The sequence below is a fragment of the Vigna umbellata genome, chromosome 1 (genome assembly GCF_029865625.1).
Source record: "Vigna umbellata cultivar VRB3 chromosome 1, Vumbellata_1.0, whole genome shotgun sequence".
Taxonomy (NCBI): Eukaryota; Viridiplantae; Streptophyta; class Magnoliopsida; order Fabales; family Fabaceae; genus Vigna; species Vigna umbellata.
The window spans coordinates 70,364,504-70,388,901 of NC_142165.1; the positions used below are offsets into that span (position 1 = coordinate 70,364,504).

At 36.3% G+C, this 24,398-nt stretch overlaps 1 protein-coding gene across 3 annotated transcripts in view; it reads left to right on the plus strand.

The window, feature by feature from the left end:
- The window catches only part of ALA3 (aminophospholipid ATPase 3), a 39,742-nt gene extending 23,307 nt beyond the window's left edge, over positions 1-16,435 (plus strand). For all 3 annotated transcript variants that reach the window (XM_088104128.1, XM_047302855.2, XM_088104126.1), the window contains 15 exons: positions 61-177; positions 335-481; positions 558-662; positions 1,579-1,721; positions 3,682-3,783; positions 3,875-3,938; positions 4,029-4,241; positions 13,385-13,550; positions 13,653-13,732; positions 13,818-14,057; positions 14,266-14,487; positions 14,571-14,738; positions 14,844-15,206; positions 15,315-15,421; positions 15,784-16,435. In XM_088104128.1, coding sequence (XP_087960254.1) covers positions 61-177; positions 335-481; positions 558-662; positions 1,579-1,721; positions 3,682-3,783; positions 3,875-3,938; positions 4,029-4,241; positions 13,385-13,550; positions 13,653-13,732; positions 13,818-14,057; positions 14,266-14,487; positions 14,571-14,738; positions 14,844-15,206; positions 15,315-15,421; positions 15,784-16,090 — 2,544 coding nt within the window. In that variant the 3' untranslated portion in view covers positions 16,091-16,435. The remainder of the gene's footprint in view (positions 1-60; positions 178-334; positions 482-557; positions 663-1,578; positions 1,722-3,681; positions 3,784-3,874; positions 3,939-4,028; positions 4,242-13,384; positions 13,551-13,652; positions 13,733-13,817; positions 14,058-14,265; positions 14,488-14,570; positions 14,739-14,843; positions 15,207-15,314; positions 15,422-15,783) is intronic.
- Positions 16,436-24,398: the final 7,963 nt, after the last annotated feature.

The window sequence follows — 24,398 nt, forward strand, 5'->3', positions numbered from 1 at the left end:
ATAAATGCCAATGTTTTGTTTCTAAATAGAAAATATAATTTATTTTTGTTATTGTACCAGATGATAAAATTTATTCAATCAACTCAATTTATCAACAAAGACTTGTCCATGTACCATGCTGAAACAAATACACCTGCATTAGCCAGAACTTCAAATTTGAATGAAGAACTTGGGCAGGTAAGTTGGGTCCTCACTTTTCCTTGAATGAACTTATAACTAATAGATTAGAAAGGAAGTGAAACAATATACAAACTATGTTCAAAATGGGAATGAAAAAAATCTAAGTAGAAGAAACAAGAAATTTTAACTCTAACTTTTATTTTCTGATGAGTAGGTGGAATACATTTTCTCTGATAAAACTGGAACTCTAACAAGAAATTTAATGGAGTTCTTCAAGTGTTCGATTGGAGGAGAGGTCTATGGCAATGGTGTGACTGAAATTGAGAGAGGATTAGCAGAGCGCAATGGAATGAAGATTGAGGTAAAATATTTATGCATTGTTTAAAACTAATTTGTCTATAAGAAGGGATTGCAGCTATATAGTATTTTCTCCACAGGAAAATATTTCTTCCAAAGCAGTGCAAGAGAGAGGTTTTAATTTTGATGATGATAGGCTTATGAGGGGAGCTTGGAGGAATGAGCCTAATCCTGACGTTTGCAAGGTAAACATGACTCTGCTGATGCACAGTATATGTTCATTCTCTCAATTCAATTCTGGGTGTTTGCTTTATATAAAGAAACAACTATTTTCTATATAAGCTTGAGTGGTTATTCCACCAAGCAAAATGGATTTATTTATATATTCCAGATTATTACAAAGGTAGGTGATGCCATATAGTTTATAAGAGAACATTTAAGACAACATGGAAAAATAAGCATTGAAGAAGTTCTTATCTTCTAAAATTTCTATTTTCAACAAAAAGTTTGATTCTTGCTAACTAAAAAGTTTATAATATATATATATATATATATATATATATATATATATATATATATATATATATATATATATTCTTTTTAACATATTTCATTTATAATGCATGTTAGTTGGCTTAAATCTTAGCTTGTATTATGTTGATATTAAATTTTATGCTTGAAATGTGTCCTGGAAAGTAGTATTTAGAAGCTATATAAGAAATCTTAACCCTAACCATCTCTCATGAGTTTCGTGCAACATCTTGGTGATGCTTTTGGATTGCTAGAAGTCTGTTACTTCTTCGAAATGTATGTATTCCAATTTTATGTGTTCTACTATAGCTGTGCTGTGACCTATACTTGTTAAAACTTTGTATTATGATATATCATATTGATGTATAAATATCCTGCATCGTGGCCATGCTTCCTAGGTAATAATCAGATCTTAATTAATGAACCTAACTTTCATGTACAGTTGGTGTAGTGTAGATTCTTCAATTTGGAAGAGAAGTATATTCAGATTGTTTATCCTTGTTTCTCTTTTTCTAAATGTTGTTTATCAGTTAGGTGCTCGAGTTGCTTTCTTTACATTATGGTCATAGCATACATGGTTTTGTATGTTATGTAAGGCAAAGTAATATTACCTTATTTATTGCTTTGTAGGAATTCTTCAGATGCCTTGCTATATGCCATACTGTGCTGCCAGAGGGTGATGAATCCCCTGAAAAGATCAGATATCAAGCTGCATCACCTGATGAGGCTGCTTTGGTTATTGCTGCAAAACACTTTGGTTTCTTTTTCTACAGGTTCGATGTTCAAACTTCTTGATCATGTTCTATTTATCTGCACAAGCATCCAGCCATCTGTCTAGGGGCTGGACTGGAACAAGGTGAAGTATTGAACCTTCAACGTTAACTAGGGCCAACTTTTAAAGAATTAGAATTGTGTCAATTGAACTACAACCTCTTTGGTGGTACCCCCCCATCATTAGGATGAAGATCTTCTGTCCAGCTTTTCAGAAGAAACTCCCCTATGACTAGATCTGCATGATGTTTTTGAGTTGCAGTTGTCCAGTAATGTCAGCAATGAGGCTTCAAATTCTTGTACTTTTATACTTCAGATGAGACATTGTTGGCAATAAGATTTTATTGATACTATTGTAAATGATTGGCTTTCAAAATTGTAGAGTCCTTTTACTTATTGTTAACTGACCCAATAGGAGCAGAATCAGAGAGAGAAAAGCAGATAAAGCTGCAAATGAGCCTTTGGACTCATGCTGGTTGGCTTGATGTTGAGAAATATGTGGCATCATTAATTGCTCATTAATGCTTGGTTACAAACAAAACGAGGATTGTATGCATATGTAAGTGTGTAGCAAACGTAATTTGATGGGAACAGCGCATGAATGTTGATGCCTGCTCTCAGTGAAAAAATCTTTATATATTATGGTCGTTTGCTTAAGAAGCTATATAAGAAGACTTGTTACAGAGTGAGTACATTGAGCACCAAGAGACAGTTTGAAGACCTGAATCTGCTTCTCTTTAGTTGGGGAAAATGGTTGGAAAAAGTAATAAAGAATTTCATAGAATGCGAGGTGTTCTTTTGGTTAAGTTTACTGAACGTCCTTTATATGATATATCATATAATCTAACTTTCTCAATGTGTTGTTTGTAAGTTTAAGATCGTAAGCTCGGAGCATATTAGGAGGACAGAATGTGTACTGATCTTAAAATGTAAAAACTCAATGCAATAGTCGAGAGCAAGCTACTTGTAGATAGTTCAACAGCTAGGTGAACTTTATTCAGTAAGTTATGCTAATAGATCAATCTAGAAGATATTAAAAGGTGTAATTCACAGGAATTAGGCAATTATATACTCTAATAGCACAGGTTGGGTTGTATGTGAAAGGAAAACTCCATAGTTGGACTTTGCATGGTACTCATATGCTATTAATTATTGGTAGTGGATATATGAGAACATATAATTCGGAGTAGGTAGAGCGCAGGCGTGCTACTATGTATTGATACATAGTAGGAATATAGGATAACATATAATTCAGAGTACTGTTGAACTTTTTTGTACATCTGAGTTTCTTGTGTACTGCTATTAATTGGTAGTAGGCATATTGGATAACATATAATTCAGAGTGGGTAGAGGGCATGCGTGCTATTAATTGATACTTAATTTGGAATATAAAAGAGAAGTTCTTGTGTAGAACAGGTTTTCTGTTGAATATTTGTACTATATATCTAGGAAATGTAGTTAGTTTGACCAATACTGCATTGTGGGACTCAAATTTTGTCAGTGTTATACCTTCTTGTTTAGTTATTTTTCTGCGAAACAAACATAATGATTCAATTTGTAGTGTTATCAACAATTATGCATGGAATGAATCTGAATAGGCTTGTTATTGAAGAAATGAAATTAACACTCCATGATATTTTGCATTTTTCTGTTAGATTTGTTCTTTTATTAGAGTACATCTTAGCTTCTTTCATCTCTGTAAGCCTCAATTTTTTTAAAATAATAAAATTTCTACTATCATTAAAGACAAGTGTGGATATTTCTATCTCATACTATAATAAGACAAAGTGGCAATTTTTCTACTATCATTAGAGACAAAGTGGCAATAGGAATGCATGAATCCTTAACAAAGCCAAATATGTCATTCTTTTGTAGCTTCTGTTACTGATTTTTTTTATTGGAAGTGCTAAATTTAAGATTATTTCAGTTTGAGTTGATGTGAATACTTTGATTTTTTGTTAGACGCACACCTACAATGATATATGTTCGTGAATCTCATGTTGAGAAAATGGGCAAAATTCAAGACGTGTCTTATGAGATTTTAAACGTGCTTGAGTTTAATAGGTAACTATCATCCCTATGGGTACAATTTTAACTTCAGGTATTAAGTTTTAACATCTTCTGAGCATACTTGTAATCTTTTTTCCATTAATAGTACAAGGAAGCGTCAGTCTGTTGTATGCCGTTATCCTGATGGAAGGCTTGTCCTATACTGTAAGGTAATAGAAGCTAGTCTGCTTCCCCACAGTAGAACAATTTTGTTTGGATTTGGGTAAAATGACATCTTCCATGCATCTTGCTCTTCGCAGGGTGCTGATACTGTAATCTATGAGAGACTGGCTAATATTAGTAATAGTATCAAGAAAGTCACCAGGGAGCATTTGGAACAATTTGGATCTGCCGGACTTCGCACATTATGCTTAGCCTACAAAGAATTACATCCTGATGTTTATGAAAGCTGGAATGAGAAGTTTATCCAGGCCAAGTCTTCTCTAAATGATCGTGAAAAGAAATTGGATGAGGTTCAGTTTATCCTACTATCATTGGCAGCTTTTATGTGAATATTTAGCATCAAGCAATTTATACTTTTTTAGATTAGATTATCTCAGTTGAGATAAATAGAAGAGACTATATTTGAGGGAGCTTCATCACTCCTCTCATATGTTCTCATACTTATATTGATAGAATTCTAATGCAGTAAGTATAGGGAGAGAAAACATCAAAAGCAAAACAGTCCTAGGTACAGAGATAGGTATGACTCAGGTACAACATATAGCAATTTTCTTATACAACTACTTACTACCTATATGTAATACTACCTATTCTAATACTCCCCTCATGCTCGAGTACACAAATTGTATGGAACAAGTTTGGAACAAATAAATTCAACTTGATGTCCCCTTAAGGACTTTGTTAACATGTGCAAGTTGATCATTGGATTCAAGAAACTTGGTAAAAATTTCCTTGGACAAAACTTTTCTCGAATAAAATGACTGTTTATTTCTGTGTTTAGTCCACTTATGGAATATTAGATTGGTAGCAATGCAGAGAACAACTTGATTATCACAACACATCTTCGTTTGTTGAATTTTTTTGAAGTTAAGGTCATGTAGGAATTGGTTCACCCATACAAGTTCACTAGTAAGAGAAGTCATTGCCATATATTCAGCTTCACTGGTTGATTAAAAAACCACGTTTGTGTTTCTTACTTTCCAAGAAACAATATTTCTTCCAAGAAACACATAATATTTTGTAGTAGTGTCTATGATAGAGGAATAAAAGTGTATGTTAGGAGAAATAAAGGCGGGAAAGGAAGTTAAGAGGGAAAGTCTGTTAGAAGTTTGTTAGAGGGGCAAGATAGTATAAATAGTAGTAGAATAAGTGGAGAGGGGTTTTTTTTATGAGATATTTTACTCTTGGGAAATTAGACTGGACATTTTCCAGTGGAGGAAGGGAGGCTTCCTTGGGATTCTTACTTGTCATTCTGTTTGACATACTTTACAGAATTAATGAAATACTCATACATTTAATTTCTTGGTTATTGTTTGAGTGTTGTGAGAAGGGAGAATTATCTGTTACGGCTCTTTGCCTAAAAGAACCTAACAGATTTGGTCCGACCTGCCGGATCCAGATCGGAGGAGTTGCGCGATGGAGAACAAGATGAATGCACTGGAGGAAAGGTGGGAAGGAAAGTTCGAGTCCATGGAAGCCATGTTGGAAGAGATTCGAGAGGAGATGAGAGGAAGGGCTCGAGACGGGAATCGCGACCGTGGAAGACGATTGGGGAAACATGAGAGAAGAAGGAACCAGGGAAGGAGTTCGGAGGGCAGTCATTCGGTTAATGGAAGTCGAGAGACGGAGGAGGACGAATCGGAGGATGAATCGGAGGAAGAAAGGGCGGATGTACAGAAGAGTTGGATGAAGAGAGTGGAATTACCCACTTTCGAAGGGATCGATCCGACGGGATGGATTGCGAGAGCAGAGAAGTTTTTTGAAATACAGAGTGTAACTGAAAAGGAGAAGATGAAACTGGTGTACATTTGCATGGAGGGAGAAGCGAACTACTGGTTTCGTTTTTGGCGGAAGAAAGTTAAGAAACATACCTGGGCGACGTTAACGGAGGCGATGGTCAGGAGATTTGGAGGTAGACACCGGGGAACGATCTTCGAAAAATTAGCGGCAGTGAGACAACGAGAATCGGTGGCGGAATATGTTCGGGAGTTCGAAATCCTGGTGGCTCAAGCGGATGGCGTGACGGAGGAACAGTTGCTGGGGTATTTCTTTGCGGGACTCCAAGAGGAATTAAGGGATCTTGTCCGACCATACGACCCTCGCGATTTATTAACCGCAATGGAGAGGGCACGAGACGTAGAACAATCGGGGCTGATATCGAGGGTGATCAAAGGAGGCGCGGGGAGTAAAGGAGGACCAACGTGGGGAAAATACGCTGTCAGTGGGGGAACAGTGGCTAGCACGGAGATCTATCGGGGGCCATCGGAGGGACGCACAAGCAGCAATGGAGGTATGGGTCAGAAGAAAGAGGCAACGACCAGAACCGCCGGTTCGAAAGTCGAAAGTACGTCCGGTGGTGGCGGGTCGAATCGCGGAGTGCGAACACTGCCATATTCGGAATATCTCAAAAGGAGGGAGGAGGGCCGTTGCTTTCACTGTGGCGGACCGTATAGTCCCGGGCATCGCTGCGCAGAGAGGAGTTTTAAGGTGATGATTATGGGAGCCGATGACGACGAGGAAGATGCGGAGACGATGGAAGAAGCAGAACAGTGTTGCATGGAGCTGTCGGTCTATTCAGCCGGGGGGGTGACGCAATCCAACACCATGAAGATGGCTGGATGGGTTCGAGAGCGGAGGATCATCGTATTAATCGACAGCGGGGCGAGTCATAATTTTATCTCAGCTCACTTGGTCGACGAACTGAGGTTAGAGAAAGAGGAGACGCCACCCTATCGGGTATGTTTGGGAGATGGCCAGAGAAAGGAGACACAAGGGTGTTGCAAAGGGCTGTCGGTGGCGTTGGAGGGAGCGGAAGTGCGAGAGGATTTCTACATATTTGATTTAGGTGGAGTGGATGTAGTGTTGGGAGTGGCGTGGTTAGCAAAATTGGGAGAGATAAGGGTGGATTGGAAGAAGATGACATTGAAGTATGGGTCAGCAGATGCTGAGGTGGTGTTAAGGGGGGACAGCACATTAATGAAAAAATTAATTACCCCTGAAATGTTGCAAAAGGAAGCTGAGATAGAGACAGTGGCGGTGGTATGGAGTATGTATAAAGCTGAAACAGCAGAGGGACAGCTAAGGGAAGAAGACTTAACCATCATGCAAAAACAAAATTTAGAGGAAATTTTGCAGGAATTCGAGGTAGTGTTCGAGGAAGTGCAGGGACTTCCTCCTGTCAGGCGGGTTGATCACCAGATAACCCTTAAAGAAGGCACCGAACCTGTAAACGTAAGACCGTATAGATACCCTCATCTGATGAAAGCTGAAATAGAAAAACAGGTACAGGAGATGATGGGCTTGGGCATTATCAGGCCCAGTAACAGCCCATATTCTAGCCCGGTTATTTTAGTTAAAAAAAAAGATGGGAGCTGGCGTTTCTGTATTGATTACAGAGCTTTAAACAAAGTTACCATCCCAAACAAATACCCCATACCCGTGATTGAAGAATTATTAGATGAACTTCATGGAGCAGATTTTTTTTCCAAGGTGGACCTTAAATCGGGGTACCATCAAATACGGATGAAGGAAGACGATGTCCCAAAAACAGCGTTTCGGACTCATGTGGGACATTACGAATTCCTCGTAATGCCCTTCGGCCTCACAAACGCTCCGGCCACTTTCCAGGATATGATGAATTCACTGTTGAGACCTTTCTTGAGGAAGAGTGTGTTGGTCTTTTTTGACGACATCCTTGTGTACAGCAAATCGTGGGAAGCTCATGAAGATCACCTCAGACAAGTGATGGAGGTGCTGCGGCAACATAGGCTATTTGCAAACAAGAAAAAATGCGAATTTGGTAAGAGACAGATTCGCTATTTGGGTCATCTGATATCAAAGCAAGGAGTTGAGATGGATGGTGAGAAGGTGTCAGCGGTGACTGATTGGCCAGCGCCCAGATGTATCAAAGAGCTGAGAGGTTTCTTAGGACTCACCGGTTACTATAGAAGATTTGTAAAAGATTATGGGAAGATCGCGAGACCTCTCACAGATCTCTTAAAAAAGGGGAAGTTTGAGTGGACGGAAATGGGGGAGGCAGCCATGCAAGCATTGAAGAAGGCAGTCACTACTGCTCCTGTACTAGCTCTGCCTGATTTTTCACAGGCGTTTCAAGTGGAATGTGATGCTTCCGGGAAAGGAATAGGAGCGGTATTGTCACAAAACAAGAAGCCCATAGCTTATTACAGCAAGGCATTGTCAGAAGGCTCATTGGGCAAGTCGGTGTATGAGAAGGAGTTGATGGCACTGGTGCTAGCCATTCAACACTGGCGTCCGTATTTACTGGGAAGACGTTTCAGTGTATTTACAGACCAGAAAAGCCTGAAACATTTGTTGGAGCAACGCATAACCACTCAAAACCAGCAGAACTGGTTAGCAAAACTCATGGGGTATGAGTTTGATATCTATTATAGAACGGGAGCTTCAAACAGAGTGGCCGATGGATTATCTAGAAAAGGTGAAGATGGGGGAGAAGGGGATAAGATGCTGCAAGGTATATCCAGGCCATATTGGCCTGATTTTCAAGAGCTTTTGGAGGAAGTAGAGAATGATGAAGGACTGAAAAAAATAATGGAAGAGATAAAACAAGATCCTGACTCCCATCCCGCTTACACCATGGAGAACGAGAGATTACATTTTAAAGGACGGCTCGTGCTTTCAGAGAAGTCTGAATGGATACCCAAGCTTTTAGCAGAATTCCATGATTCGACTATAGGGGGCCATTCAGGGGTATATCGAACATATAGGAGACTCGCTCAGGCTTTTCACTGGAGGGGTATGAAGAAGAGGGTGACCGATTATGTAGCTGCTTGTTTGATCTGTCAGCAACACAAATATATGGCATCATCTCCCCAGGGGCTTCTACAACCATTGCCAATCCCCAAGGCAATATGGGAAGAAGTAAGTATGGATTTTGTGGTTAAATTGCCAAAATCTCAGGGGTTCGACACGATACTGGTGGTGGTGGACAGGTTGAGCAAATATGGGCACTTTATCCCCATCAAGCATCCTTATACAGCAAAGGTAATTGCAGAAATTTTCGTAAGAGAGGTGGTGCGATTGCACGGGATACCCGTATCAATTGTTAGTGACCGGGATCCTCTCTTCATTAGCATTTTTTGGAAGGAGCTGTTTCGAATTCAGGGCACCAAATTGAGAATGAGTACTGCCTACCATCCGGAAACGGATGGCCAAACTGAGGTATTGAATAGGATATTGGAGACCTATTTACGGTGTTTCTGTTCAGAACAACCGAAGGCATGGAACACCGTGTTAGCATGGGCTGAATACTGGTATAATACCAGCTATCAAGGAGCAGCAAAATGCACTCCTTTTGAGACGGTTTATGGCAGAGCCCCACCTACACTAAACAGATTCATTCCAGGAGAAACGGTGGTAGAAGCGGTGGCACAGGACTTACAAACGAGAGATGAAGCTCTCAAGCAATTGCAACATCATTTGGCTAGAGCGCAAGAACGGATGGTGCAGTATGCGAATAGAAAGAGGAAGGAGTCTAGTGTGAAAGAAGGAGATTGGGTCTTCCTTAAGATAAGGCCCCATAGACAAGTGTCAATGCCAACCAAGTTGCATCCCAAACTGTCTGCTCGTTATTACGGACCTTTCTTGGTTGAAAAACAAGTGGGTCCAGTGGCTTTTAAATTGCAGCTGCCAGAAACAGCCAGAATACACCCGATCTTTCATGTGTCACAATTGAAGAAAGCTGTAGGGGAGAATAAGGTGGAAGGAGAATTGCCGGAAGAATTACAGGTGCAAGGTCCATTATACAGACCTTTGAAGGTATTGCAGAGGCGAGACAAAGATCAACAAGGAGAAAAGGTGTCCCAAGTTCTGATCCAGTGGCAGGAGGGTGGAGTAGAAGGAGCAACTTGGGAAGAGGAACGGTACATCAAGCACCAGTTTCCGGATTTCAACCTTGAGGACAAGGTTGCTGAGATGGAGGGGGGTATTGATAGAGGAATAAAAGTGTATGTTAGGAGAAATAAAGGCGGGAAAGGAAGTTAAGAGGGAAAGTCTGTTAGAAGTTTGTTAGAGGGGCAAGATAGTATAAATAGTAGTAGAATAAGTGGAGAGGGGTTTTTTTTATGAGATATTTTACTCTTGGGAAATTAGACTGGACATTTTCCAGTGGAGGAAGGGAGGCTTCCTTGGGATTCTTACTTGTCATTCTGTTTGACATACTTTACAGAATTAATGAAATACTCATACATTTAATTTCTTGGTTATTGTTTGAGTGTTGTGAGAAGGGAGAATTATCTGTTACGGCTCTTTGCCTAAAAGAACCTAACAGTCTATCAGTGGGGGATCTTGCCTAGTCAATATCATGTCTTTCTCGAATCAGTCACCTGGTACCATGTTCTTGTATATCAAAGTAATTGATATTAAAGGTTACTGAACAATATTAAGACTTGGTTAATTGACTCGAAGAAATAAGATTGAAATGACAAGTAAGAACAAAAAGAACAAATTTTAGATTTAAGGGAGAAGAATAGGAACTTAGCCGACTCCCTGGGAGGAAATTTAGAATCATTGGCTAAAGTTATGAAATGAGCTTTTTGGAAGGGAAAGGGATGAGATCAAAGAGGTATTACCCTAAATATGATCAAAAGCTCTTGGATCAATTATCCATGGGCTTTGACTTTCCACGGATTGTGAGATGCAAGTTGTTGGGATTTGCATATCATTGTGCTATTATTAGATTTCAACCTCAAATATTCTTAGTATTCATTAGAGAATTTGGGTTCAACAATTTCAGCTTTAGAGATATTGGGTATCTTATCTGGAAAGTTGTGCAAAAGGAAACAATTCTCTTGAATGTGACCAATTCCTTTACCATATGTGATGTCCCATACCATCACGTTCTCCTCTAACATTGTGTCCTCTTTGACGTGTGGAAACCATGACAAAAGATTTTGCTTATTCTTGAACATTCTTGCTTTGAAGTGTTTGAGCCGAAGGAGTCGTATTGTCAAGCTTTATATGGATGGGACTTCATGATATGTTAAAAGTTGATCTCTAACATTTTCAAAGTCTGGATGTGATAGGATATAATATGATAGGTTATAATGGGTAATAGGTGTGCAGGAGAGAGAAAACAGTTGAAGAATTAATTGTTCAGTTTAGGAATTAATTGTTGTTGGGTAGTTAGAAGTGGGTTGCCTTTATAAGAAGGCAAGGGGGGTCTGGTAGAGGGGAGAGTTTTTGATATCAATTGTATAGACAGGAACCTTGATCCTGTGGAGGGGGATTATGCTCCCAGTTACTGGTTGTACATGACATTGGTTGATGTGAATACATATTTATCCATTATAACCTATCATATTATATCCTATCAGGATGTATGGCACAGAGGATAATCACCATATATAATTTGTCCAGCTTCTTCTTGATCTTCTCTAATGACAGCCTCCAAGAACATCTTTAATTCTTCAACAATAAATTGGGCTTCACATATAAAAGACATGTTTAAGAGAGGCAAGCCTATTGATAGCAAATATATTTCGAGTCCTTTTTCAAAAAGGGTTGCATGTTTTAAACGATCTAAGATTACCCAATAATTTGGATTCCACATATTGCCACAGTAAAGCACAAAGCTTAAAATCAAACCAAGTTCATTTCAGGCAGATTAAGAGAGATAATGTTTCCTATTCAGTTTTTCAGATGTAATCGTAGGAGTTCTAGAGAAGGGGACAATAGGTTGAAAAGACATTTTCATTGACAGAAGAAAACAGCCAATAAGAAACAAAAGGAGAAGCCTAGGTTTGACCTTCAACTACAGTGGAAATGAATAACCAGCAGTTAAAATTGAGAGGAGGAGGTTTGGTGAGCCCCATGGAGGAGGCAAGGCATCGCTATGATGAAAGGAAGGCTCCGATGAGAGGAAGGCAACGTGTGGATGTTAGCTGCCTAGCAGCAGCAAACAAGAGTGTGTGTGTGGTGGTGCGTGGAGCAGTTTTAACTTTTGAGGCTGGCAGGGTTGACTGTCTCCTGGAGAGATACTCTCCATATCCGGTGGTTACAGGAAAAAATGGCCATGGCAGACAACGGGTATTTTGCCAAAGACTGAAACCAGCAAAGTAGGATTAACTCATTGATACGAAGTTGAGATAAATGAAGGAGAGGATATAGATAGAGCTTAATCACTCCTCTCATATGTTCTCATTTGTATTGATACAATCATAATATAATGAGTAGAGGGAAGAGGAAAGAAAGATCCACCACCCAAACTAGAGTCCTAAGTACAAAAATAAGTACAACTTAGAGTTACAAGGTATAGCAATTTTCCAATGCAACTAATTACTACCTATATTTTTAATACCTTTCTAACAACCCCAAAGGGTAGCAATTTTGTTACTGTTTCCTATATTGAGCAGCATAATGCACTTTTCTTATTGATTTTAGTTCAATACCTGTCCTTGCAACAAAACTTCGTTGTAGCAAAAATATTAGAAAGAAACAACTAATCCCGTAGCATTACTCTTAAACTTTGACAGTGAATACGTTTGATATTTCCCATCAGTTGCTAATTTTGGTTCGGTAAAGGGAAAATGGCCCTGTGGTTCTTCAAGGCACTTCTTGAGCTAGTTTTTAACTACCAATAAATGTTGCACTTTCCACATGCACTCTGTTCAAAAACTACAAAACGCTAAACCACAACTGTCTGAAAATTTAGGAACACATCTCTTCCATCTCAACTTATCTTCAATTCCCGTATTTTTCTGAAGTGATAAATGATAATTTGATGCTTATCATTGCTTGATAAGTTAAATGCTGCAATGAGAGTTGAATCCTGATATGATGATTAGGAAAACAATTATGCTATTTTTATTATTCTTAGATCCACAATTCGCTACCTTATTGCAACGAGTTTGTTTGAAGCTGCATAGAGCATGTTTGGCTGTGTTTTATTTTCAGGATCATATTCCGATTCATAGTAAGTAAATGTTAGTGCAATTCAAAGGTGTTTAATAGTTTAAATTGCAGTCCTATATTGTAATCTTAACAAAGAAAAAGGGGATTTTATGATAAACAACATATTTTGAAAATTTGGATTAGAAAAGCTAGAATATTTTTCAGTGAACTTCCTTTCTTCTCTTTTATCCATGACAATTGATTAGTTTATATACAAAATTAACTATTACAAATGTCTACATAAACTTTTTGTACTTCATCTACAAAAAGGCAATGAAAAAGATTGTCTTTGAAAACTAGTTTTTACATAACAATTAATGTGACAGTCAATTATGATTTATAACAGCTATTGATTATTTAAGTCTACAAAAACGATCTAATAATTACATTGCTAGAAACGAGAATTAATTGGTAGCACAAAACTTGAGTAATGAATGTTTGAATTTCATTTTGCAAAGATAGTAATGTGAATTATTATACTCTTATGCATCTTGAAATGATACAGGTGGCAGAACTTATCGAAAATGATCTCATTTTAATTGGTAGCACAGCCATAGAAGACAAGCTTCAAGAGGGTGTACCTGCTTGCATAGAGACTCTTCAAAGAGCTGGTATTAAAATTTGGGTTCTTACAGGGGACAAGATTGAAACAGCTATAAACATAGCCTATGGTGAGACTGTTTAGAAGTCGACCAGTATTTTTCTTTGTCTTCTTGTTATGCTTTTGTTAGTCTGAGTTCATATTATATGATGCTTCCACCCTTGTGCTGCAGCATGCAACTTGATAAACAATGAGATGAAGCAATTTGTGATTAGTTCAGAAACTGATGCAATCAGAGAAGTTGAAGACAGGGTACTGGCCCTTCTTGCTACCATGTTGTGTTCACAGTTCTTAGTGTTTCTGACTGTAATAATTACATTATTTGTATTTTTTTTAGGGTGACCAAGTGGAGATTGCACGGTTTATCAAAGAAGAAGTGAAAAAAGAGCTGAAGAAATGCCTTGAGGAAGCACAGAACTATTTTCACTCCCTATCTGGACCAAAATTAGCTCTTGTAATTGATGGAAAATGTCTAATGTATGCATTGGATCCAAGTTTAAGAGTGATGCTGCTCAACATTAGTTTGAATTGTCATTCTGTTGTTTGCTGTCGAGTTTCTCCTTTACAAAAAGCACAGGTAAAGCTTATATCGTGTCAATAACTTAATTACTTATTTCTGTAATTCATCTTGATTCGTAGAGTTTATATTGTGTGGGAAGTTAATCTTTTATTTAATTTTTGGCTTAGTGGGTAGAAGGGCTTAAAGTAACTCTGCCTAGTGTAATTTGAGAGTTGTTTAGCTTATGAAAAATTTTCCATTATTTTTTCACTATACCTCCTTACAGGTCACAAGTATGGTTAAGAAAGGTGCTCACAAAATAACACTTAGTATTGGTGATGGAGCCAATGATGTTAGCATGATTCAAGCTGCTCATGTTGGTGTTGGCATAAGTGGGTTGGAGGGAATGCAAGCTGTGATGGCCAGCGATTTTGCCATTGCACAGTTTCGTTACCTTGCTGACTTGCTTCTTGTTCATGGCAGATGGTCTTATTTGCGAGTTTGCAAGGTATTATGTTTTCTAAACTGCAATGTATACTGTCCTATATACTTGTTTTTCATGTTGTAACACTTGAAAATCGGCTATTGCAGGTTGTCTTATACTTCTTTTACAAGAATCTCACTTTCACTCTTACTCAGTTCTGGTTTACGTTTCAAACTGGATTTTCTGGTCAGAGATTCTATGATGATTGGTTTCAGTCACTATATAATGTTATCTTCACAGCGCTACCTGTAATCATTGTTGGATTATTTGACAAGGTGGAATATTCTTTGACAGCTGTCTTGTGCAGTTGTGCCTCACTTATGCTTGCAGTTTTTCTTTAATGATGGCATGTTCTGATTAGTTACTTGTGCCTTTGCCAGGATGTCAGTTCATCTCTATCCAAGAAGTATCCTGAACTATACATGGAAGGAATAAGAAATGTTTTCTTTAAATGGAAAGTTGTGGCAATATGGGCATTCTTTTCTATTTACCAATCTCTAATATTCTTCTATTTTGTGAGTACAACAAATTTAAGTGCTAAAAACTCAGCAGGCAAGATCTTTGGATTATGGGATGTCAGTACAATGGCCTTCACTTGTGTTGTAATAACCGTCAACTTGCGACTGCTTATGATTTGTAATTCCATCACTAGATGGCACTATATTAGTGTTGGTGGAAGTATATTAGCCTGGTTTATTTTTATTTTTATATATTCAGGGATTAGCACTCCTTATGATCGTCAGGTGAATTCCTTTTCTACTCTGGGCGTGTGTGTCAAGACACTTAGGAAATTTCCTTATGACCCATCGTTAAGAACTCTGTTAACTTGAGTTCTGTTTCATTTTCTGCAGGAAAATATTTATTTCGTCATTTATGTCATAATGACTACGTTTTACTTCTACGTCATGCTACTTCTAGTTCCTGTTGCTGCACTTTTCTGTGACTTTGTTTACCAAGGGTAAGGTTCTGATTTAAAGAAATTTTGCATTTTTGTCCGGGATTCTATAGTTTAGTTGCAGAACTTTACGATATTTAAACAGTGATAAATATTAGAGTCAAGACATGCACTGGAGTTCTAGTTGCTAATGCAGGAAAGGAGTCTGGGTTTCAAGAGATGATAATCCTTTATAATGTTTCATTGGATAAAAGTGGCTGGCACATCCATTCTCATGCTAATCTGTATTTTTGCATTACAATATAATGGAAAGAGTCTTTTGTATGTGAGATATAGCTTTGGAGGATGTGAAAAACTGGACATGTAAAAAATTGGTGACCACTTTATTGCTGCAGCCTTGCTCATTTTTTATTCATTTGTTTCAGGGTTCAAAGATGGTTCTCCCCCTATGATTATCAGATTATTCAAGAAATGCATAGAGATGAGCTAGATAACACTGGTAGGGCGCAGTTGTTGGAGATAGGGAACCAGCTCACACCAGCTGAGGCAAGGAGTTATGCAATATCTCAACTCCCACGTGAGATATCAAAGCACACCGGGTTCGCCTTTGATTCACCTGGGTATGAATCCTTTTTTGCCGCACAGCTTGGTGTATATGCCCCACCCAAGGCATGGGATGTTGCTAGACGAGCCAGTATGAGAACCAAGCCCAAGATTGGCCAGCAGAAGTAATTTGGTGTAGGATGCTTGTACATTACTTAGTTTCGGTTTTCCACCTTGAGAGCCAGCCTAGGAATTGTGTAAAATTAGAATGTGTCATATTAAATATAGTCGTTTTCAATAGGATATATTCTGTTTCTTTTTGTGTTTTTCTTGGGTCGGGGATTAGAGCAGATTTTCAGGATTCATCTTTTGTACATTCCAGGATATTCAGCAATTAGTCTCTACTCAATTTTGTGAAATTTAGAAATTGTGCCATTCTTTTAGTTGATTCCTGGAATTCAGCTCTTTTCTTTGTATTGGATTTATATTACTCGTTTTTGGATATCTCCAATTTTGGATTGTTGATCTTTGAAATTCAGGCCCACAGTAATGTTTCTGATAGCCTTTCTTTCTGTGCTATAAAATGCATTCGTTAACACTGTACTAATTTAAAAGTAGGGATGTGACCTCGCGTTAGTGTTATCGGGCAGGCACATCAATTTGGACAAGAGCGAAGCCTATGATTACAGCAATTTAGCTCACGACGGCATGGGGGTAAACTTTAAATACTCGGGTTAATCGTAATAACAATTCTGGAAATAATGTTCACACGAGAGCAATGTTGACGAAGTCTAATTCTCAACCAATTGGAAATATTTCTTGGATTCTAGAATCTGATGTAAGTTTTTATGATTGGTGAATCTCAACATATGTAACAACTTAATCATATGATGATGGTCTTGATTAAATATTTATATGCAACCGTGAATGTTTTTAAAATGTGGTGGTGGCTGTGTCACCTCATGACTTACATATCAGTTTTTAACAAAACAATTTGTTATATGTTCCTTCTATTACTTAAACCTTGTTACATGACAGTCAATTTGTTAAGGATAGTTATGTTTTCTTTGAAATCCTTTGTGATAAGTGTGTTGTCTTTTAACAGCAAAGTTCTATAACAGTGCCTGTAATTTACTTGGTTCAGTCTCAGATTGCCTAGTTCTGTCCTGTTTCTCTGTGTTTTTGCTCACAGTTCTTGTTTTCAGTTGTTCAGTGTTTGCATATTCTTAGCATCTTAGGTTTTCTAATCTTGATTGTCTAGGAGTGCAAAAGTTAAGTGTGGGGATATTTGATAATTCAATTTCTATACTCTCATAATATCTAGAGTTATTACAATCCCTTAGGATTCTCATTTCTTTTATTCTACATGATTAGTGTATTTTCTGCACTTTTTAGGAAATTAAATCCAAACCTGAAGTGGTGCAAAAGTTGAGTCTTGATGCTGAAAATTTCATCCTGACAGTTCCGATCCTTGCTAATTATTTTGTGCATAACATTTTCCATAGGTGTTCAATTGCGTTGAGGTTAGTTGAATTGGATTCTAGACTCAAAGAACTTTAATTTGAGTAGTAAAACATAACTTTTGGATTGCAGTTCATATTGGAAGATGAAGGCAATTTGCAAAGGTCATGTCAGCGTAACTCAGAGATGTTGGCTACTTGGATCATAATATTTTTCTCCATATCTCTAATTGGCTAATTCTTATTGCATTGCATCCTTAAACTCAAAGAATTTCAATTTGAGTATTAGAACATTTTCTTTAGAGCTCTGGACGAAATGTGGTTTAATTTGGAAGTTGAAGATAGTTACTTGAGCAAAGACAATTTTAACCCTTCTTGGAAAACTGGTGCAATTAACAATGTTGGGGCAGGAGTCCTCTCCATCTGACGTGCTATTGGACTACACATGGAATGGCCCAAATGAAGCTTGGACTGTCTACTGCCACATAAGGAGGAGACAAAATAGAAACCAAATTTGTTATTGGCAGCAACACACTCTCACTGAAAAACAACTCTTTGGCAAATTGACAACAACCTTTTCAGCACCTTTGAGATTTCTGTTAGGAAGGTTTCATCTGGAGTTTTGAGGGAAAATATACCGAAGTAGAGGATGTAATAGGGAGAGACAACTGTTTTAACTTTTTTTAATGTTGGGGAGGAGCAAGAGGATGTCTCCAGCTTCTCTATGGATCCATAATATTTTCAATTTAACAATCATATAATCTTGGTTTGTGGTTGGTTTTTGGTTTAAACCTTCAAATGTTCTTCATATTTGTTGAGAAATTTCAAGTAGGTCATTTTGTTGATAACGGTCTCAATTGGATCATAAATTTGAAAACTCGTAACAATTAAGCTCTTTCCATTAACTAGTGACAGACAACGTCAATAGATGTTGAGCTATAATGTTTTTAGAAGACGTGTCATTGTGTATTAAATTTACTAGCTGATATGTTTTATAATCATGATTTTCACGTGGAGGCTGAAATTGTTATGGTTGCCTTAACATTTAAAGGGGTCCTTCATGTAGAATTTGTCATTGTTCTTCGTCTTAGGAAAGAAGAGGTTGTGGAAGGCAGAACTACAACACTGTTTAGCTGAGCAATGTCTCATTCGTCTTCGTCTTGCACATGCAACAGTTAGGGCATTCAACACAGTAGTGGCGGAAATGTGAGTTTTCTTTTTTGGATTTTGACGAAGCAGTAGATGTGTGTTGTTGTTGTGTTGTTGAACAGGGTAGGAGTGAAGATTTGGTTGGCTGCAACTTCTTTCAGTGGTACAGTGAAAAAGGAATTGAAGAAAGTGGTAAAGATATATGTGGAAATATGCTGAATGTGGAAGAAAGGAGTCAAAGTGCGAAAAATGAAGAAATGGTTAGAACTTTGATGAAGATGGAACAAAGAGATATGAAAAAGATGAAAATAGCTTGTTTAGAGAAATGTGTTTTTATGTTGAAAAAGTGGTTGAAGGTGTTAATGGGGATGATGTTTGTTATATGTGTTTTTAATGTAATTGTAATATCAATGTTAATGAAACTTGGTTGATTTGTTATAAGAAGTTTATGTAATGTAATTGAGTATTTGTAATGTTAATGTGTATTTTAATTATAAAGGTTATTGATTAGTGTTTAAAAAAGTGTGCAAGGCAAATAAAAAATGGTGTCTGTCTAGAAGCAAATATAGTTTACTCATTACATGAAAAATTGTAGTCAATAAGCAAGAAGGGATATTCAACAATGGTCATTAATAAATACACCAAAAGAAACCTGATAATATACTTTAACATAATCCCAAAGTTATTAAAATACATGACATCCTCTTTCACAAAGCATATACATGCTTTGCATTAGGAATAAAAGAAAGGGTTGTCCAGGGATTACATCAAATATAAAACATTGTCTTCAATATTAAACATTACATCAAACATTGTCTTCAAAATAAAAGTCCTAACATTGTTTACTAATTAAACATCAGTTGATTGCTTAATAGGAAGCAGATATGTTGGTGGAGATATTATTACTTCAGTTTGTTGTGGTGCAAAGATTGTTGATTCAGTGTGTTGTATTGGTGATAATGCTAATTCTTACCATTATTTAAGCATCATTTTAGTAGCAAAATCAACTCTTTTCTAGCTTGTAACTTGCTTAATCATCTCTTTTATTTTAGTTTTATGAATAATTGTATTTTGGACTACTTTGATGTAATTTCATCTATAATTCATTTATTTTGTAGCTAATAATGTGCTTGGAAGAATCTCCAACAATGTAAAGAATTGAAACAGCCACAAAAACAAGCATATCTGCACAAAAATGAGAAAAAGAAGCAGTGCAGCAGAACCGCGCCCGGGCCCCCTTTTTCCATGGGCGCGAGCGCTAGTGCACCACAACTGATGCACGCTCGGGCGCCGACCATCTAGGGGGTGCTTGAGCGCCATTTTTGTTGACATGACATATTTGCTCTATTTAACTCAGAAACACGAAGAGCTTTAGGTCTTTGGTTCTTTGGAGGTGCGATTTCACTACTGGAGCTCATGAAGGCCGTGAGGAGCTTGTAGGAACATCTCATCCTCTTCCTTTGGCTTTCCTTGTTCTTCCATCCATGTTTGTAAGCTCTAGGGTTCTCCATGGAAGTGGAGAACCAAATCCATCTTGTTAGGGTTAGATGTAATCTCTGAATTCTTGTGTAATGGATGATTGATTTGAATATATATATATATATATATATATATATATATATATATATATATATATATATATATATATATGCCCTTTCTATCAATTGCTAGTATTCTTGTTTCTGATCATAAAGCTTGCATATAATAGGAATGTTCATGACTTGATTTTGGGGTTTCATGGATTATGGGGACGTAAGATGGAACCTTGAACTGAAACAAGAGTCCTTGTGGTCATTGGTTCTAAGGATGGAAGATGATTCACATGTTTTCTTAAGATCCTAGCTCATTAATGCGGGTTTGCTTGTTAGATTTTCCAAGTGATTGGAGTTTAATAGGGAAAACCTAGGCTCTTTCACCTAAGGGATTAGGGCTAGAAGTTTTTGTGGATTGACTTTAGTAAATTGATGGAGAGGAGATAAAATTGGGTAAGCACAAGAGTGAAATAGGTGGAAACTAACCTTAGCTATGTCATTTCACACCATTTCCAGTCTAGTCCATATCAAAGTGTCTTCAAAAACAAAAGTCCAACCTTGTATATTTGTGAATTTAACTTGTTGCACATATTTGTAAATGATGTTATGTTCTATTAAATCTAGATGAGTTGTTAATCGCACAATTCTCTAGTATTACGAGTCTCTTGGAAAAACGATAATTGGTCTTATCATTTTATATTACTTGAAACGATTCGGTGCACTTGCCGAATCACAGTCAACAATTGGAGGTCTTTGTGAGCAAGATTTTTTGTTGTATCTAAGTTCTTGCAGACACCACATCTTTTTCTGGTCTCACCCTTTCTTAATTCACTTTCATTCTTCTTCATCTCCGTTGCCTTTAGTATTCACTTCTTCTTAGGCCTTCCTGGCATTGTTTTTCTCTTTGGGGTTAATATATCTAGATATGACGTAATTTTCCACATATGTTGACCATTGATAGGATAAATGATTGAGTTATAGGTCTCTTCATATGTTGACTTCCTAAACCAATGCTTAACGTATTTTTCTCCTTTTAAATTCATAAATTTCATTGCAACCATAATAATTTCAGCCTCTACGTGAAAATCATGATTATAAAACACATCAACCAATGAATTTAATATACAATGACACGTCCTCTAAAAAAATTACAACTCAATATCTGTTGACGTCGTCTGTCACCACTTAACAGAAATGACTTAATTGTTACTATTTTTCAAAATTTAGGACCCAATTGAAACCATTTTTAACATGAGGACCCACTTGAGATTCTTTAACAAATATGAGATGATCCGAGGGTATAAACCTTAGTTTTTATTCCATATGTTTTTAGTTTTTTTTATTGTTCCATTGCCTTAAGTATATGTTAATTTCTAACTTGTTTTGATAACTTAAATTAGTGCTATGACTAGTGTAGCTTATTTTTCCTACTAGTTGTGTTGCTTAAGCACCATCCGTAATAATTTTCTAGTTAATCTAATGCTGCTAGCTTCTTTGTTAAACTCGTTTTTCCTGTTTTAAATCCATGTAAAATATGTTTTTCTCAAGCTCAAAAATCTCTTTTCTACCAAATTTGTGTTAAGTTTAATTGGTTTTGTTCACTTCAGTGTAGGTACTCCTTTGCATTTCTTAGGTTAGCTTAGCTTTAGTCTTTAGTTAATATGGTGGTTTATTGCTTTGATTGTTGTCTAAGTTGTTAATTTCATTCAGTTGCATAGTTTTTGACATATCTTAACCTAGGATTTTTGCTCTTTGCAGAAGTATTGTGTTATGTTTAATTCTTGTACATTTAGTGCTAGTCTGATTTCAGATTTTGGTTCATCTTATTATCACACCTTATCTCTTGATATGTGCTCCCTGGTTTGTTCAAATAAGCTCTAGCTGGTGCTAAATTTTCAGAGATCTTAAACTCAAAGTTTTCGTTACTAGCTATGCATTGTTCCATCATGGCTAAATATTGGTTCATTGTTTTCTCAAGCACCAACTAGAGCTTTTAGTGTTTAGTTCCATTTCCATTTTAACACTTGTTTTAGTTCTTAGTTAAGCATGCATTTCACTCAGTTTGTACTGCATTTCACATTTTCAGTTTTGCATCATATTAATTTTCTGTTTCTTTGAAGTCCCTGCATAGCCCTTCTTTTCTGCATAATTCTTCATTCTTAGCCTTGCAATATGTTAATTTTGTTGTTGTACATTGTTATGGTTAACTACCTTTAGCTTTCTTAATTGCATTTTACTTGCTGTTTTCATTAAACGCCGCCGCCCCCTCCCTCTCTTTGTCCTTGGATGGACTAACCTAACTTAGATCCTATACTAGTAAGAGAAAAACATAGTTTTTGTTTGATGAAGTTTGGTCATTATCAATACAAGGTTTGGAGGAAAGGAGGGAGATGAATAGTACTTGGTATTCGTATGGTAATGGAATAGGGAGCATAACTTATGATATGGTCTGTAGCAGAATGGATCTAGCACATGCTATTAGTGTGGTTAATAGATTAATAGCAGATCCTAGACGTGCTCATTGAGAGGCTTTGAAGTGGGTTTTGAGACATCTGAGAGGAACAATAGTGTATAGCAGTGTACCCATGATAGAGGGGTTTGTAAATGTTGTATGCAATAAATGTTGATACCAGAAAGTCACTTTTTAGGTATAATTTTACGTTGTTTGGTACTGCAATTTGCTAGAAATCAGTTGTGGTTGTGATTGTTGACTATGACAGTGAAAGTGTCATTAATCTAGTTGATCATCAAATTTACCACAGGAAGACAAAACACACAAACATTAGATTGCATTTCATGAGAGACCTTATTAAGTTTGGAGAGGCCAAAATCTTCAGAGGAGAATCTGCAAATGTATTTATAAATTCGTTGCCAAGATCAAGATTCAGACAATGTTTGGAGCGAATTAGTTTTTTTGTTTGAGAAGGAAGGAAGATGTTGATGAGAGATCTTACATGATTGGAATCAAGGTGGAGAATTGTAATTATCAACTTTAAATAATGAGCAATAGAGAATGTATTACAGAGTTGAGTCATACTCTGTTAGATCGTATGATGGAAAGGTATGATAGAAGGGGCAATAGAGATAATTTAGTAGTGCTTGAACAGATAGTCTAGTGCAGCATTTATTAACCACGTCTGTCTTAAGAGTTATCTGTTATTTCTTTGCCTTAGATTATATATATATATATATATATATATATATATATATGTAAGACTATCTATGCATAAAATCTTTCAATATCAAAAATTACTTTCTTTCAATCTCGTTGATTGTGTTTTCTTTTTCTTTAATTATTATTGTTAATAACCAAATTAATATTTAATAGAATAATAGTAGGTGATTGTGCAAGTGAAAAAAACCTAAGATTTTGTATGTGACTTGTAAGTATTTTTATCAATATTTTTATATATTGAAGATTTCTCTAATTTTGACTAATAAACAACTCTTCCCGGAAATTGGATATACACAAGTGAAAAATTGGATTAATCATATAAATTTAATTTTTTTTAATTTTGGTTAAACTTTCGTTAGAATGTAAGAAATTAGAAGAATTACATAACTATTATTTTAAATTATATTAGGTTAGGTAAAAAAGAATATAATTAGTCCATTTTAATGGATTAGAAGTTCAATCCATTTAATGAAAATTCAATTCATCTATTAACATTTTTTCACGGAAGGCCATATCTATCCATATAGAAGCAACATTATGATATATTTATTATTCACTCTTAACTTTGGAAAAGAAGAATGAGATAAGTTTAATGAGTCTCATTAAAGGTGAAAAAAATTGATAAAAGAAGTTAAAACTATGACTTTTTTTATCGAGGTTCTTATTTATATATTTTTTTAAATGATTAATCTATTTTCTATACCTACATTAACTACTAAACATCTAAATATCTTCTCATATATACCTATATACATCAAAATATTTATACATATAATTATTTTAAAAACATATATATTAATTATAAAATATAATATTGATGAGATTATCTTGAGTAACATCATCTACATTCATGTAGATGCAACTGACTATCACAAATGGAAAAATAACACAATCACACAAAATAGGATACGTTAGAGTTTTAAAAATTTGCATACATGTATATATTAAATCATACACATATTATAATCACATATAATCCATATATTAATTGTAAGAAATATAATTTCAATTCATCTATTAAATATATGTCATAATCAAGTTTCTAACTTTCATCTATTGAATACCTCTCATGTCATAAGTTATTGACGTCATCATAACTTTTTAACTTTACTTTGGAAAAACTTGCGTTAAATTAGACTCAAAGATGTGTATCTCTTAAGCTATTTTCACTAAGTTTCACA